Source organism: Schistocerca serialis, chromosome 12 (genome assembly GCF_023864345.2).
Source record: "Schistocerca serialis cubense isolate TAMUIC-IGC-003099 chromosome 12, iqSchSeri2.2, whole genome shotgun sequence".
Taxonomy (NCBI): Eukaryota; Metazoa; Arthropoda; class Insecta; order Orthoptera; family Acrididae; genus Schistocerca; species Schistocerca serialis.
The window spans coordinates 118,321,560-118,338,281 of record NC_064649.1 but is presented as its reverse complement, the minus strand read 5'-3'; the positions used below and the strand labels follow the sequence as shown (position 1 = coordinate 118,338,281).

The 16,722-nt window shown below is 41.1% G+C and overlaps 1 protein-coding gene across 4 annotated transcripts in view; it reads right to left on the bottom strand.

The window, feature by feature from the left end:
- The window catches only part of LOC126428217 (pyruvate kinase-like), a 141,328-nt gene that overhangs the window by 14,551 nt on the left and 110,055 nt on the right, over positions 1 to 16,722 (bottom strand). For all 4 annotated transcript variants that reach the window (XM_050090135.1, XM_050090136.1, XM_050090134.1 and 1 more), the window contains 3 exons: positions 15,388 to 15,597; positions 7,842 to 8,023; positions 1,481 to 1,726 (listed from right to left, as the gene is read on the bottom strand). In XM_050090135.1, the coding sequence (XP_049946092.1) occupies positions 1,481 to 1,726; positions 7,842 to 8,023; positions 15,388 to 15,597 (638 nt within the window). The remainder of the gene's footprint in view (positions 1 to 1,480; positions 1,727 to 7,841; positions 8,024 to 15,387; positions 15,598 to 16,722) is intronic.

Here is a 16,722-nt window from a genome sequence, read left to right as displayed (position 1 = left end):
GTGCCTTACCCACTCCACTACGTGTACAGCCAAGAAAAGTTGTGGGTATGGATTTATGTAATAAGTGAAACTGGGACAAAATATTGTAGAGGGTGATTCAAAAAGAATACCACAACTTTAAAAATGTGTATTTAATGAAAGAAACATAATATAACCTGTTATACATCATTACAAAGAGTATTTAAAAAGGTTTTTTTTCACTCAAAAACAAGTTCAGAGATGTTCAATATGGCCCCCTCCAGACACTCGAGCAATATCAACCCGATACTCCAACTCGTTCCACACTCCCTGTAGCATATCAGGCTTAACAGTTTGAATAGCTGCTGTTATTTCACGTTTCAAATCATCAATGGTGGCTGGGAGAGGTGGCCGAAACACCATATCCTTAACATACCCCCATAAGAAAAAAATCGCAGGGGGTAAGATCAGGGCTTCTTGGAGTCCAGTGATGAAGTGCTCTGTCACGGGCTGCCTGGCGGCCGATCCATCGCCTCTGGTAGTTGACGTTCAGGTTTCATAACTAACCTTTTTCGCAGGACTCTCCATACAGTTGATTGTGGAATTTGCAGCTCTCTGCTAGCTCTGCGAGTCGATTTTCCTGGGCTGCGAACAAATGCTTGCTGGATGCGTGCTACATTTTCATCACTCGTTCTCGGCCGTCCAGAACTTTTCCCTTTGCACAAACACCCATTCTCTGTAAACTGTTTATACCAGCGTTTAATACACCACCTATCAGGAGGTTTAACAACATACTTCGTTCGAAATGCACGCTGAACAACTGTCGTCGATTCACTTCTGCCGTACTCAATAACACAAAAAGCTTTCTGTTGAGCGGTCGCCATCTTAGCATCAACTGACGCTGACGCCTAGTCAACAGCGCCTCAAGCGAACAAATGTACAACTAAATGAAACTTTATAGCTCCCTTAATTCGCCGACACATAGTGCTTAGCTCTGCCTTTTGTCGTTGCAGAGTTTTAAATTCCTAAAATTGTGGTATTCTTTTTGAATCACCCTGTATTACGTTGTTGTGAGTCATTCAAATCCTGAATTAATGACAGTCAAAGAGATGTATGTGACATCTTCTGAGCAGAGGGGTGTGAAACCATATTATTGATAAAAATCTCACTGAGCACAGTACTCAGTTTAACTGATTGATATTGCATTTATAGCTTCATTAATAACCACTGCATATGAGGGTTACTGTAGGCAATATAACAAATGAACACAGAATTTCAGAGTTGACACAAACTTTGTGGAGTAGGCATTACTACAGAAGCTACTGGCTTTAAGGGTTAGTACAGAGTATTGTGCTGCATGTGAAATTTTCTTAAGCACACTTCTTTCTACGATGTTACGACTTGCCTGCTGGTTGAGAACTTATTTTGCCCTAGCTAATCACCACAATTCAGAATCGTCACAATTGAATTATGGCCCTCACATTGCAGCAAAACTTACCGATAGCTGTTACACCTGGCTCACCTTGGAACTGAGGTCGCTGAAGATCTGCCTCTGCCAGATGGCCGCTTCTGCCTCCTTGCAGATGTTTGCCATGGTCAGCACACACTCCAGGGGGTAGTCTCCCTTGGCAGTCTCACCAGACAGCATGACACAGTCAGCACCATCCAGGATGGCATTTGCAACGTCCGAGGTTTCGGCCCTCGTGGGTCGGGGCTTCTTCACCATGGACTCCAACATCTGTGTCGCACAGATGACTGGCTTCCCGACCTGTAGAAGGAAATGACCACTGTTTCAGGGATAATGTTAGAAAGAAATTAAATACGGACCTGTCTAGTCATCCAAATCGAAGGAAGACTGAAGCAGATTTACGCAATTCATAACACTGCTATAAAGCCCTAAAAGTATACCAGAATTTCCTCAATAATATATCTACAGGACTAAATTTTCGTCTAATGATTTTGTTGAGATTCAAATTTTACCATCACATTATATCGTTGGTGTCCACAGATGATGTTATGTACACAGTTGTCCTAGCAGTGTGTGTTCCTTTACGAATAAAGTTGTTCTTTAAACATGAGTCGTTGCCGTAATTTCAAGTCCTAATCCTATCAGATATACTGTAAATGGGACTGAGTTTACAAAGGCCAGTAGCCATTATTGCTGCGATAAATAATTTAATCTAGTATATTAAGCTATCAATTTGAGATACAGTAGCTACATATTACAAACAAGGAGAAAGCAGTTAAAAAATCTGCATCTAGATTTTTTTTGTTTGTAAATGAGTAGACATACAAATTAGAGAGAGTCACTAAGTGCCGTAAGACAAAACCTTAATGCTTTGAAATCTACTTAGAAAAAGGGGAGAACTGTGGAGCCTTACGACTGGAATGTTTTGCTTCTTCCTTCTTTTGGCCCCATTTAAGCTTCCAACAAATGCCTGTTTTTGTTTAGAATAAGGAGCGTTTTCCCACTGGTGAACAGAAAGCCTCATTGATTTAATGTATTACAACATTTTTCTTCCCACACCCAATTCGATAATTACGTCTGCAGAATATTGATTTATATATTTTGCAGGCAATCATAACCATGCAACCTACACTTGACAATACTCCAGATAGAACTGACAATGTACTTAGCATAACTTCATTTGTTAGGGGGAAGACTCACAGCACAATCTAAAAATGTTAATAGATTTTTTTTCCAGATGCAACAGTGCAGACACTATAAGAAGGCAGTTGGCCACACGCATCAACTAGGATCGTCAAAAGAAGAGAAACAAATGAGCAACATGCAATACAAAGAACTTGGTAATGGATACCGTGCAGCTGCTTTCTGCTATTGGGAGCGTCAAAGTAGTTCAGGCATGACATCTACTGGCATTTGATGCTACCCCAGTTCGAAACACCTGCCACCTAAAACTGCCCCGTTCAAGTGTCTGTGTTATACCAACTTCTGAATTTTAGCTGACAGACATCTATGAGGGGCATTAAATGAAAACCAAACACCCACCACAACAGATGAACTGGGAATAAGGGGACTTGTGAAAAAGTGGTTCCAGTCATATCTAAAAAATAGAAGACCTAACTGACATCTCTCATATTTCAAGCTGCTCAAACTATATTGTAAAGTATACTTCAGACCCAAATTATGTAAATATAGGTGTCCCCAGGATATAAAACTAATGTAAGGTACTTTAAAAATGTGTGTAAATATTAATTTTGTGTGTATAAATTGTAGGTATATTGTATTGTATATGATTTTGCTGACGAAATTCACACAATGTAAATTGTTACATGGATTAATAAAGATATCAATCAATCAATCAATCAATCAATCAACAGCTCCATTTAAAAGTAATCACCATATGCATTAAGACATTTATCCCATGGGGAGACAATGATCAGTTCCCATATTCTATAGAACGTGATCAGTCACTGACCTACAACAGCACCCACTCTTGGATTTCCTCATTCGACAAACCAAGTCCACACATCTATCTTCAGGTTGCCAAAGATGCAGAAATCACATGGTGAAAATCTGAGCTGTATGGAGGGTGTCTCACAGTTTCCCAAGCTAAAGTGTAGTGTAGCCTTCATCCAATTCACAGCGTGGGGATGGATGATGTAACAAGATGGTTCCATCTGATGTTTGGACTTTATAGTCTGTCAGTGTCTATAGTGCTATGCACTGATTGTGGCTGCAAGCTCGACAAACTTGTCATGTGGAGGGGGTCTGCAGTCAAATAAGGTCCTAGTGACCTTACAAAAACTTGTGCGAACAGCTCTGGATTTCCTTGGAGGGGGGAGATGGGGATGTTTCTACTGATGGCTTTGCTGTTTGCCCTCAGGCTGTCAAATGGAATCCCTGTTGCATGGTAACACCCACCCCCACACTGCTATGCTTCAGCAATTTGGTTAAAAAACACTGCAACACCCTCCATACAGCCTCGATCCTACACCACATCTACATCTACATCTACATTGATACTCCGCAAGCCACCCAACGGTGTGTGGCGGAGGGCACTTTACGTGCCACTGTCATTACCTCCCTTTCCTGTTCCAGTCGCGTATGGTTCGCGGGAAGAACGACTGTCTGAAAGCCTCCGTGCGCGCTCTAATCTCTCTAATTTTACATTCGTGATCTCCTCGGGAAGTATAAGTAGGGGGAAGCAATATATTCGATACCTCATCCAGAAACGCACCCTCTCGAAACCTGGCGAGCAAGCTACACCGCGATGCAGAGCGCCTCTCTTGCAGAGTCTGCCACTTGAGTTTATTAAACATCTCCGTAACGCTATCACGGTTACCAAATAACCCAGTGACGAAACGCGCCGCTCTTCTTTGGACCTTCTCTACCTCCTCGGTCAATCCGATCTGGTACGGATCCCACACTGCTGAACAATACTCAAGTATAGGTCGAACGAGTGTTTTGTAAGCCACCTCCTTTGTTGATGGACTACATTTTCTAAGCACTCTCCCAATGAATCTCAACCTGGTACCCGCCTTACCAACAATTAGTTTTATATGATCATTCCACTTCAAATCGTTCCGTACGCATACTCCCAGATATTTTACAGAAGTAACTGCTACCAGTGTTTGTTCCGCTATCATATAATCATACAATAAAGGATCCTTCTTTCTATGTATTCGCAATACATTACATTTGTCTATGTTAAGGGTCAGTTGCCACTCCCTGCACCAAGTGCCTATCCGCTGCAGATCTTCCTGTATTTCGCTACAATTTTCTAATGCAGCAACTTCTCTGTATACTACAGCATCATCCGGGAAAAGCCGCATGGAACTTCCGACACTATCTACTAAGTCATTTATATATATATTGTGAAAAGCAATGGTCCCATAACACTCCCCTGTGGCACGCCAGAGGTTACTTTAACGTCTGTAGACGTCTCTCCATTGATAACAACATGCTGTGTTCTGTTTGCCAAAAACTCCTCAATCCAGCCACACAGCTGGTCTGATATTCCGTAGGCTCTTACTTTGCTTATCAGGCGACAGTGCGGAACTGTATCGAACGCCTTCCGGAAGTCAAGAAAAATAGCATCTACCTGGGAGCCTGTATCTAATATTTTCACACATTTAGTGAGCTGAAGAAAGTCACACATGGATGTCCGTTTCACGAAATGCGAGAGTGGGTGCAGTTGTGGCAGCATCAGGGGCTGACCATGTTCTATGAAACAGGAATTGACCGTCTCATCTCCCAGTGCGACAAATGTCTCAATATGTGTGGTGATTTCTTTTGAAATGAACCATTCCATGGTCTCATTCTGCTGGGTGTTCAGTTCTCATTTGACTGTCCCTTATACACTGGATTATCTGGCATGTACCAGGTATACCGGTATGAAATGAGCATTAAGATACAAATGTGTCGATAGGGAACATTTGTTGTGAACGAGCCTTAAATTTTTTTTTCTTTGGTTGGTATGACACATTTCATTGTATTAATGTCGGATTTTGTACCAGAAAGTGATGATTTGCCGAAAGCATTAAATTTTGGTTTTCAATTTGGGGGAGGGGGGGGGGGGGGGGGGAGAGAGAGAGAGAGAGAGAGAGAGAGAGAGAGAGAGAGAGAGAGAGAGAGAGAGAGAGAGAGAACTGCAGAGTCGCATCGAATGCTTGTCGAGGCATATGGTGATCGTGCTCTATCAGAAGCAACATGCAAAAGATGGTTTTTACAGGTCAGAAATAATGATTTTGACATAAGAAATGAAGAACGTGGAAGACCACCAAAAAAGTTCGAAGACGCCAAACTGCAAGCAATATTGGATGAAGATGATACTTTGAGTCAGGAGCAAATGGCAGCAATGCTAAATGTTGCACAACAAACAATTTCTGACCATTTGAAAGCTATGGGAAAGATCCAAAATTGTGGAAAATGGGTGCCACATGAATTGAATGAAAGACAGATGGAAAACCGAAAAACTATTTGTCAAAGTTTGCTTCAAAGACACGAAAGAAAATTAGTTTTGTGTCTAATTGTTACTGGCGATGAAAAATGGATTTATTTTAAGAATCCTAAATGGGAAAAATCATGGGTTAATCCGGGACAACCATCAACATCGCCTGCAAAACCAGAGCGATTCGGCATCCGACAATGCTCTGTGTTTGGTGGGATCAGAAAGGTGTGGTGTATCATGAGCTTCTAAAACCCGATGAAACTGTGAATACTAATCGCTACAGACAACAAATGATCAATTTGATCTATTCACTGATTGAAAAAAGACCAGAATGGTCCAGAAGACACGGCAAAGTAATTTTTTTGCACGACAATGCACCTGCACACAAAGCAAAACTGGTTCAGGATACAATCAAAACACTTGACTGGGAGCTGCTACCCCACCCGCAATGTTCACCAGACTTGGCCCCTTCAGACTACCATTTGTTTCCATCACTGGGACACGCATTGGCTGAGGAACACTTCGATTCCTACGAGAAGTTGAAAATTAGGTGTCTGATTGGTTTGCTTCAAAAGACGAACATTTCTATTGGCGTGGTGTCCACAAATTGCCAGAAAGGTGGTCAAAATGTATAGAAAGCAATGGTCAGTACTTTGAATAAAATGTTTTTACTTTTCAATTCAAAACTAGTGTTCCATTTTCACAAAAAAATGCTCATTTCATACCGGTACACCTGGTTCTTATACAGAACCGCTGAAAACTGGTGTTGCACCAGAGCACTGAGCACAATGACAAATTACATCCACGCATTTTTTATTTTTCAAACATTTGTTATGCACATTATCTTTCCAAACTGGAGATGATCTGCAATACTAATAATTGAAATGTGCGATTTTCATTATTTATATATAGAAAATAAAGCTATTTTGAACTATCTCTGATAAAACAGTATCTGGATACAATTCACCATGAAATTGCGTTTATTAGCTAAATTTGCTTCCACATTCTGAGGCAGATATCACATCTATATTCATATTTATATGGTGATAGTTGTTATTACAGTATACAGATTGAGCTACAACATTTCTTGTCTTTTGTTCTTTACTCTTACCACATTCGTCAAGCTGGTGCTTACTGTAAAATATATAGGAAAAACTATCCAGAATGAACTTAAGCGGAATATGTACTTAAAATAAATAGTTCAAAAGCAGATGCAGGACAGATTTGTAGGAAGAATCTTAAGGAAATTTAATTCATCCATGAAGGAAGTGGCTTACAAGACGGTTGTTTGACTGATTCTTGAGTATTTTTCATCAATCTGTGACCCTTACCATGTAGAAAACACACACACACACACACACACACACACACACACACACACACACACAGAGAGAGAGAGAGAGAGAGAGAGAGAGAGAGAGAGAGAGAGAGTAGAGTGGCACATTTCATTATGTAGTATCCTCCGCCACACACAATTAGGTCACTTACAGAGCATTACATGTAGATATAATAGCTGTCATTGATAACTGAGCTTGCACCTACATATTGGGTACATACTTACACACAGACTATAGCAGTGAAAATTTAACTGCCTTGCACATGAAAACTGTGAAAGTCCATCAGGTTGTTATAAATTAAGAATTCAGGTCCAGTTAATACTGCACCAGAGAACTGTGAATCATTATTGTAATTTTTTTTTATTATTTGTCTAACAATTTCCAATTCATCACCAGTATGTGGTGATGTGTTTTGGTTGTTCGGCAAAGTAAAAAACAGACAACCAGTTTTCATGAAAAACATCAAAATTTTGTAACGTTTTAATGAAGCGGGTACATTAGACCTGTTAATATTTTTCCATTACAAAGAATAATTTTTTCCTTATAATTCTAACAAGAAGTCAACATGTTAACTAGACTCTTTCAGGTTTGTTGATTTCCAAAACTGTCAGAGGTATTTACAAACTCTTACCTTGTTGCACCTGGAAATCATTGCCTTCTGAGCAAGGAAGACCTTTTCAGGAGGAATTTCAATACCCAGGTCGCCACGGGCCACCATGATGCCATCAGATGCCTCTATGATCTCGTCCAAATTAACCATTCCCTGATGGTTTTCAATTTTTGAGATGATAAGAATCTTCTTTCCTCCTTCACCTGAAAATTCAAAACAAGTTGCCATTACATTCTTTCCTGACAGAACTCAAAACGCTGTTTACAATACCTTGCTAGTAGAAGAAAAACTAAACATTCCCTCCCATACAACCTTAGCATTTGAGGCAAATTTATTTGTTGGGATGCAGACTCTACAGCAATACACCACCACTTTGACCTCAGCCTTCACTGGATGTAACTATCCCAAAGCAGATTTCCCAAGCAATTACATGCAATCCTGGTACTGGTAAACAATTTCGGTGTACCCCACTTGTCACTCAGTGTTATCCTGGCCTTGAATGTACAGGGCGTCTGAAAAGACTTTCCCTGATTACATAAATTGATAACTCAGGCTAGAAGTAAGATACAAATATGAAACCTGTGTCAAATTGTTTACAACTATCAAAGTTTTTTTCTGTTTCAGGTTCGCGGTATGTAAGTAGTGGATGAGGTGCAGTGCCCAAGAAGCCATGTTAACCAATCAGGAGAAGGCACAGTGTGTCCTGTGGTACCATGAGAGACCATCACCAACCCCAGCGCAGACACACTTCCAGACAACATTTGGAAGGAATCCGCCTGATGTCAAGAACATTAAAGCCTGGTATGAGAAATTCAAGAACACAGGAACGGTTGCTGACCTTTCGAGGTCTGGTCAACCAAGAACCTCACCAGACAGGGTGGAAGCTATAAGGCGGTCTTTTCTGCGAAGTCCGAAGAAATCTGTGAGCAGGGCCTCACATGAATTATAGATGCCAAAAAGCTCTCTCCACGACATTTTACACAAATGTTTAGTGTTTCGTGCATACAAAGTGCAAATCGTTCAGGCCTTGTTGCTCAATGACAGTACACGTCGATATGACTTTGCGGTCAAAATGCTATCACGTATTGAGGACGATGATTGTTATCTCAGATGAATTGCCTTTTCCGACGAAGCGACCTTTTTTTGTCAGTGGAGTAATGAATCGCCATAATGCGCGCATTTGGCGGTTCACAACCCCCTGGCGAGGTCATGGAGTGCACCAGAGGCAGTCCAAAGGTGAATGTTTGGTGCGCGCTATTGCACAATCGAATTATCGGGCCATTCTTCTTTGCTGAGGCTACCGTCACATCTGAGGTGTATCTGGACATGTTGCAACTGTATGCTGTTCGACAGCTGCTTCAGTATCACCCCGATGTCTTGTTTCAGCAAGACGGTGCACTGCCTCATTGGGGTTTGGACGTCCGTGCCTATCTCGATACGACCTTTCCTGGGCAATGGATTGGTCGTGATGGGCCAACGGTTTGGCCTCTAAGCTCTCCTGACATAACTCCATTAGACTTCTTTTTATGGGGTTATGTCAAGGACGAGGTCTACCGAACACGTGTACCAGATCTTGAAACTCTGCGGCAACAGATAACCACAGTCGTTGAATCGATCCCTCCAGTGATGTTGGCTAATGCGTGGACGGAAACTGAATATCGCCTAGATGTGCTACGTGCTACCAAGGGTGCTCGTGTGGAAGTTTACTGATGTGTGTGTGTGTGGGGGGGGGGGGGGAACTGATAGTTTGTAAACAATTAGACAGCAGTTTCATATTTGTATCTTACTTCTAGCCTGAGTTATCAATTTATGTAATCAGGGAAAGACTTTCCGGACACCCTGTATTAATCCGCTACTTCAACGAGGCAATGACTGCCCAAAGCCATGCACTGAAATTAGGTCCATTCTGTCAGATTTTGTCTGCCAAACCTAGAACAGCCTTTCGTCACTCTCCAAATTCTGAAATATCCTTGTCAAACCCTATGCTGCTCCTGCACCCATCTCCCTACCCCTGTGACCGTCCCCACTGCAAGACTTGCCCTATGCACTCTCCTAACACCACCTATACCCACCCTGTAACTGGCAAAAAGAGAGAACTGTGAAATGGCATGTCATGCCAACTGTTACGTAAACAGTGTTCGGCGTTTTACAATAGCGTGACTACCACCAAATTATAAGTTACGATGAATGAGCATAGGCAGCACACAATATCCTGTTGCTGACCATGCTCTACAGCATGACAGTCTTGACCTCGGGACCTGTTTCACCACACATGTCATCTGAATACTTCCTCCAGAGACAGTTTCTCACAACTCTGCAGGTGGGAAATGGCACTACAACATGTCCTCACTTCTCACTGCCCAACTGGCCTTAATGTAAATTAATTTCTCCAGTCTCTATTTTCCACATTAATTATTCCTTTCTTCACTCTTTTAGTTTCCTACATCTTTCATTTTCTGACCTGTATTTTTCACATCCCCTCCCACCTCTATTACATACAATGCACTTAGCTTGTCACTCTTATTAACTTGTGCATGGGGCTTTAGCAGTTATCATCATCTCGCATATTACCCTATCTTCCATCTAAGCTCTCAGGTTTTTAAAATCTTGCCTGTTGCATTCCCAACAGTCAGTCTTTCCTTCTCACCTGCCCCATAACTCTCCCCTGACCTGGATTTCTGGGTGACATTTTCAAACTCTACCCCTTTTCCTAAACCTTACCAGTCTTTTTCCTCTGCCTCTCTTCTTTGCCCTTCAACCGTTCATCCGGAAAGATCCACTGACTGAAAACAAGCCAACTGTAATACCTTTTGTGTGTGGTGTTCTGCCGCTTCTTCGCTAGTATAATTATCTGCCCAATTTTTATATTTTCAAAAATTGATTATTTTCGTGAACAGACTAATATGACACTCCATCACAGCTCAGACACAATTTTAATCTTACCGATCAGAAAAAGTAAACAATTTGCAAAAACTAAAATGGAGACATTTAATATCAGGCATCTGTGAAGGATCAGAGTTAGGGTAATTTATTTCACAATGCCAGGACTGCATTTTAGCAGGCAGATTAGGGTAAGAGTTGTGTCAGGTGGGGTGGGTGAGGGGAGGAAAGAGGGAGTTGGGTTGGGGAAGTGTGGCTGACAGTCGGAGGGAGATAGCAGATGTGCAAAATAGGAATGCGGATTGGAGAGGCACGAGATAGGAACACAACACATGGGCACCAGAACAAGTGACTTTGTGCAGTGCACAATGATAGGAGGGAGTAGATTAGGAATGGATTACGCAATACAGGAAAGGGGAGACTGGGGAATAAGGTGTGGGTTAGCCGATATTGAAGCCAGGATTATTTTCCACACATATAAATGAGACACCTGTAGAAACAACTGCCAAAGATGTCTGACAAGGAGACCACACAGCAATTAAATTGCTGTATTTATGGTACATGTAGCTCAGAACTTAAATAGCAATCACCCAAAGCAGTTGAACTGCTTTGGGTGATTGCTATTTACAACTCAGGTGGAGGTGGTGGTGGTGGTGGTGGTGGTGGTGGTGGTGGTGGTGGTGGAGGGGGGGGGAGGGGGAGGTGGAATTCTTGAGAAAACTGACTGAAGTTTTCTGATCTATAATACCATAAACAATGCCACTTTATGCCAGGCTACTTTGCTCTGTGGTAGAATTCTCACCTGCACATGGGAGGCTGGGGTTCGATTCCTGGGAGAGTTTTAAACAAAGGTGCATGTTTCGGACGCATTTCTGCTAAAATAAACAGAAAAAAATTACAAAATTAAATATATTTTCCTCCACAGCTCCTTTTAAGGGATCGATCTGAAGCATGTTTTGCATTGTGTCATTGTTTATTCTGTCCTTTCTCATCTTGCACAGAAGCCCTGATAGAAAGCACATTCTTCACTTTTGTTCTACTCAGATCTTTCACTGTCCAGGCCCAACTCTCCGCCATATGTCAAAATTGGTAGATAATATGACTTGTATAGGGTGGTCTTTCCAGCCCCAAGATACATATGATATATAGGGACAGAAATTCATGAAAAAGAATGCAAAAAATAACATGAAATTTGTAGTTTTTCGACAAATCATGGAATCAGCAATTTTTATGAAATATTACGAAATTTGTCATTTACTGGATGGGAAGTGTTGAACCTTGAGTATGGTAGTTTACTAATATTCATAACTGTTAATGAATGTTTGGAGGACATTTTGACTTTTTTTCCTTCAAGTCTGAGGATCGTGTGTTCTCCTAAAATGACAGCTCATTGACCATGTAATGGACTATAATGCGGTATCATGAATAGCACATTATTGGGCAAAAATAGCACCAAATTTCACAAGCAATTAGCCCAAACTTGACAGAAAAAGTGCCTAATTCGGCATAATCACTACCACTGCATTTGTTTGAAAAACCACACTATTTAGCAAAACAGTTACACTGAAATTAACTATAAAGCTTTTTCCCTGTCCCTACTGATACGCTAAAATATTGAGCAACATTTCCTTTTGTGGTTTGCTTACTTCCTAAATATTTGAAAGCAATTACTTCTTTAATAAATTTTGCATTACAATTTAACATCCATCAATTTATTGTTTGTTCTTGTTGATTTTCATTGCCTCACTTTTCGTTACTCTTATTTCCATGCATGCCTCTTCAATTACCCTCTGCCTGTGATTTTCATATTTGCTGTTGACCCTTTGAGGATTTTCCTTATGATGTTTACCAGGACTATTACAGCGCACTGGTGACCACAAACTTCCTTGTCTGACCCCTCTATTCTAAACATTTGTTAAACATGTTTATGATTGAGCTGCATTCCCTTACAAATTCCAGTCTATTTGAACCTTGTCACACCTCATCCCCTCTAGCTATGTCTATGGATGAAACTACAATGTTTTTCCAAAATTTCTGTTTCTTTTCTAACACATATCTAGCTACACGTATGCTATCTGTAGTTGATCTTCCCGACCAAAATCCTGTTCTCTTAATTGTTGTTCTATCTTCTTCTCGATTCTCTCCAAAATTATCTTTTAATTAATCTTCATGCACAGTAATGCCATTTCTCTGTAAATCTTACACAGCACCCTTTTAAAACTATTGGCTTTATGCAATAATCAGTAATCTCTCCATAAGTTCACAGTATCCTCATTCTATATGGCCTCTAACTCCAACAGGCGCTGCAGGATTAATTTCCAATGAAATGTCATCTATTCAAGAAATTTTGTCTTTTATCACTTCTAACAACTTTATATCCAACACATGCATATCTTCCTTTCTATTTCATCAAGCTGTTTACGCATATTTTCCTCTTATTTCTTTTGTTTTCCTCTACTATGTTACACCTATCCTTCATATAGATTTTGGTAATACTGTTCCCACACTTTCTACACTTCTTCCTTACACACAGGCTTTCCTTCTTTGTGGACTATTTTTTTTCCACTCCTGTTATGTAGTATTCAGTATACCATAATACACTGAAGTTATCTTCTAATTCTTCCATGAATTTTTTCCACAACATTTCCTTAGCAAAAGCTATTTTTACCTTTGTGTGCTGCTTAGTGTTTCAATTTACTGCACAGTATTATTTCTTATCCTCTTCTTTTTAGTGATCTCAGCCCTTTCCTTATAAAGCGGGTATTACACGATGATCTGTCACGAATGGTACTGGTCTACCGTGACAGCCATCTAGCAGTAGAACAGGTCAAACTACAAAAATTAGCAGACATTATCTGTGCGCCAGAATAGAGAGCAGATCTAAACTGCTGTCGATCCGAGCATGTGCACTAGGTAGCGATAACATGCACATGCACAGAAGGGACTACTGCAGTGTTTTCTGCTTGTTATTTGCTTATTGCTTGGTGGCTAGTAGCTCATTTCAGATCTTCCGCGTTTTTCAGTAATAAGTTTTCATAAATGCAGAGAATTCTTTTTTTTTTTGCCGGTAGACTTTCTATTACACTAGCTGTTTGTGAAAGCATTATTTCTATTGATTACTTCGTATTCTAGAAATGAAATGGAGCAAACAGGCGTCAAGCGTCTTAATTCAGGCATACAGCGAGGAAAGGTGTATGTGTGACTCTGTAGTATAATACGATACATCTGCAGTCATTTTTTTCTGAGTAATATGCATAATATGCCACACGGTGATTTTCGATTTGTGTCGTAATGCCTTAGCTTACAAAAGTTCATGTTTGTTTTGATTGCATCTCTAATTTATTTCAGCATGCCAGAAAAGAGAAACTGGCAGTAATAGGCGAAGTAGTCTGTGTAGTTTCACCCAGTGCGATAGAAGAGGGCTGAAAAACTCTTAGCAGCACATATACCATATATTCAGAACTTGGACAAGTAATGTAAGTACACCTTTAAGTACTGGTCCTTTGAAGTGCTGCAAATTGCAGTGCATACATTCACAACAACTTTTGAAATGGTGACCTGTGCTAGTCTGTGGATAAAAGCCAGATTTAAAAGATTCCCCATTCACAAGGAAATGTAATGTTGCAACCAGCCTGCAACATAACAGGGCGTTTACTGGTATTTTATCAGTGATCTAGGCTGGTATGATCACAAAACGTATAAGCATACGATTTAATTCTTACTTTCGAGAATGTGAGATAGCCTCCCTCACGACTGTGTTGCACTTGCTAAATCAGTCTTCTATCATAAACAGCAGCTTCTCAAAACAAGCTATGTCCATCCTAATGAAGTTCCGAAATTCTTGCGAATTTTCAGGCCTCCGTTCTTTCATTAACAGTGAATATATTCCCCTGCCTTCACCCCTTTTCAGCCAGGGTCGATCCCAACATCGTCTGACTTTTTGTTTTTGTTGCCGTCCTGCCCTAATCTGAAGATTTACTGTCACTGTCACTGCCAAGCCAATACCTCCAAAATTAAGTGGATCCTTCATGTGCAATGTGCTGTATAAATTTAAATTTCAATATACATATATCTGTGTAACCAAGTGTCATAACATTAAACTGTCGAGTCTGTAATTCAGAACAGTACTAACCTACATAAGAGAAAAACAATAAGTAACGGTAAAAAACAATTTCTTGTTTAATAGGAACCTTGAGCTCACAGAAATAATCTGAACCTATGACACTCCAGTATATCATATGGTCACCCTTGAAATGCGCGCGGTAGATTGAACGACTTTACAAGACATCGGACAGTTCTCTCTTCTTTTTGCACGAATCGTCTGCCGCTCGCACATATCGTCTCCTGCTGTGCATGCACGCTAGATATATCCCGCGTGGATGGTATAACAGGTCGGAAGTGAACCAGCCTGTAGTTACAGGTATGCCAGCTAGGGGCGCTGGTGCATAGCTGTACGGTTTAGGTGCACAGTGTAATACAGGCTTAAGATGGTCCCTACATTTATTCTATCTCAAATCCAAACACACAAATAAATTATGAAACTACGAACAAAGATAAAATGACAAAAATTAGCTTACTCACCAGGTGGCCAAGAAACTGTTGAATATGGGATACAGAAATTAATATGGTCTAAAGGGTTAACAAATCCTGCAGCTACGTCGGTACACTCGACCGATAGGAAACTTACCCATGACACTGCGTATCTCTTGGAGAGCTGCCGCATTCCGTATGAATGATGCGAACACCATGTCCACCTGCTGCTCCACACCAAACAACAGGTCCTTTTTATCCTTCTCAGAAACAGCTGGCAAGTCTACAGGGAGGCCAGGCAGGTTAACACCCTTGCGAGATCCCAGCATTCCTCCATTCTCCACAGTGCACACCAAGTGAGGTGGGGCTGGGAACAAACAACATATCCTGTTAAATTGTGTGAGGAACCATAACATCAAACAGTACACTTTCAGCCTCATAAGAGATGTGGGTATACAGTCACAGACAAACAGAAAAAATTAATGGTCTAAATGTTCACAGTGTAGCTACAAGAAAAGCTAAGCTTTCAAGTATAGTATTTGTCTTCTTTGCATGTGTTACACATTAAGATACATCATGCAAATGTGCCAATAAAATTTTAAATAATGACAAATGTCTGGTCTTCAAAGCGTTAAGCTTTAAACGAGAGTCAAACACTCTGTGACTTAAGAAATTTAAAGGATACTCTCGTATGTAACATAATTCACCTTGCACAAAATTAAATTTACTTTGAAAGTAACAATTTTCAAACCACCTTTTGCAATATTTTCCTGTGACTTGAAACTTCCTGGCAGATTAAAACTGTGTGCCCGACCGAGACTCGAACTCGGGACCTTTGCCTTTCGCGGGCAAGTGCTCTACCATCTGAGCTACCGAAGCACGACTCACGCCCGGCGTCTCAGCTTTACTTCTGCCAGAATCTCGTCTCCTACCTTCCAAACTTTACAGAAGCTCTCCTGCGTACCTTGCAGAGCTAGCACTCCTGAAAGAAAGGATATTGCGGAGACATGGCTTAGCCACAGCCTGGGGGATGTTTCCAGAATGAGATTTTCACTCTGCAGCGGAGTGTGCGCTGATATGAAACTTCCTGGCAGATTAAAACTGTGTGCTCGACCGAGACTCGAACTCGGGACCTTTGCCTTTCGCGGGCAAGTGCTCTACCATCTGAGCTACCGAAGCACGACTCACGCCCGGTGTCTCAGCTTTACTTCTGCCAGTATCTCGTCTCCTACCTTCCAAACTTTACAGAAGCTCTCCTGCGTACCTTGCAGAACTAGCACTCCTGAAAGAAAGGATATACTGGCAGAAGTAAAGCTGAGACGCCGGGTGTGAGTCGTGCTTCGGTAGCTCAGATGGTAGAGCACTTGCCCGCGAAAGGCAAAGGTCCCGAGTTCGAGTCTCGGTCGGGCACACAGTTTTAATCTGCCAGGAAGTTTCATATCAGCGCACACTCCGCTGCAGAGTGAAAATCTCATTCTGGAAACTTCCTGTG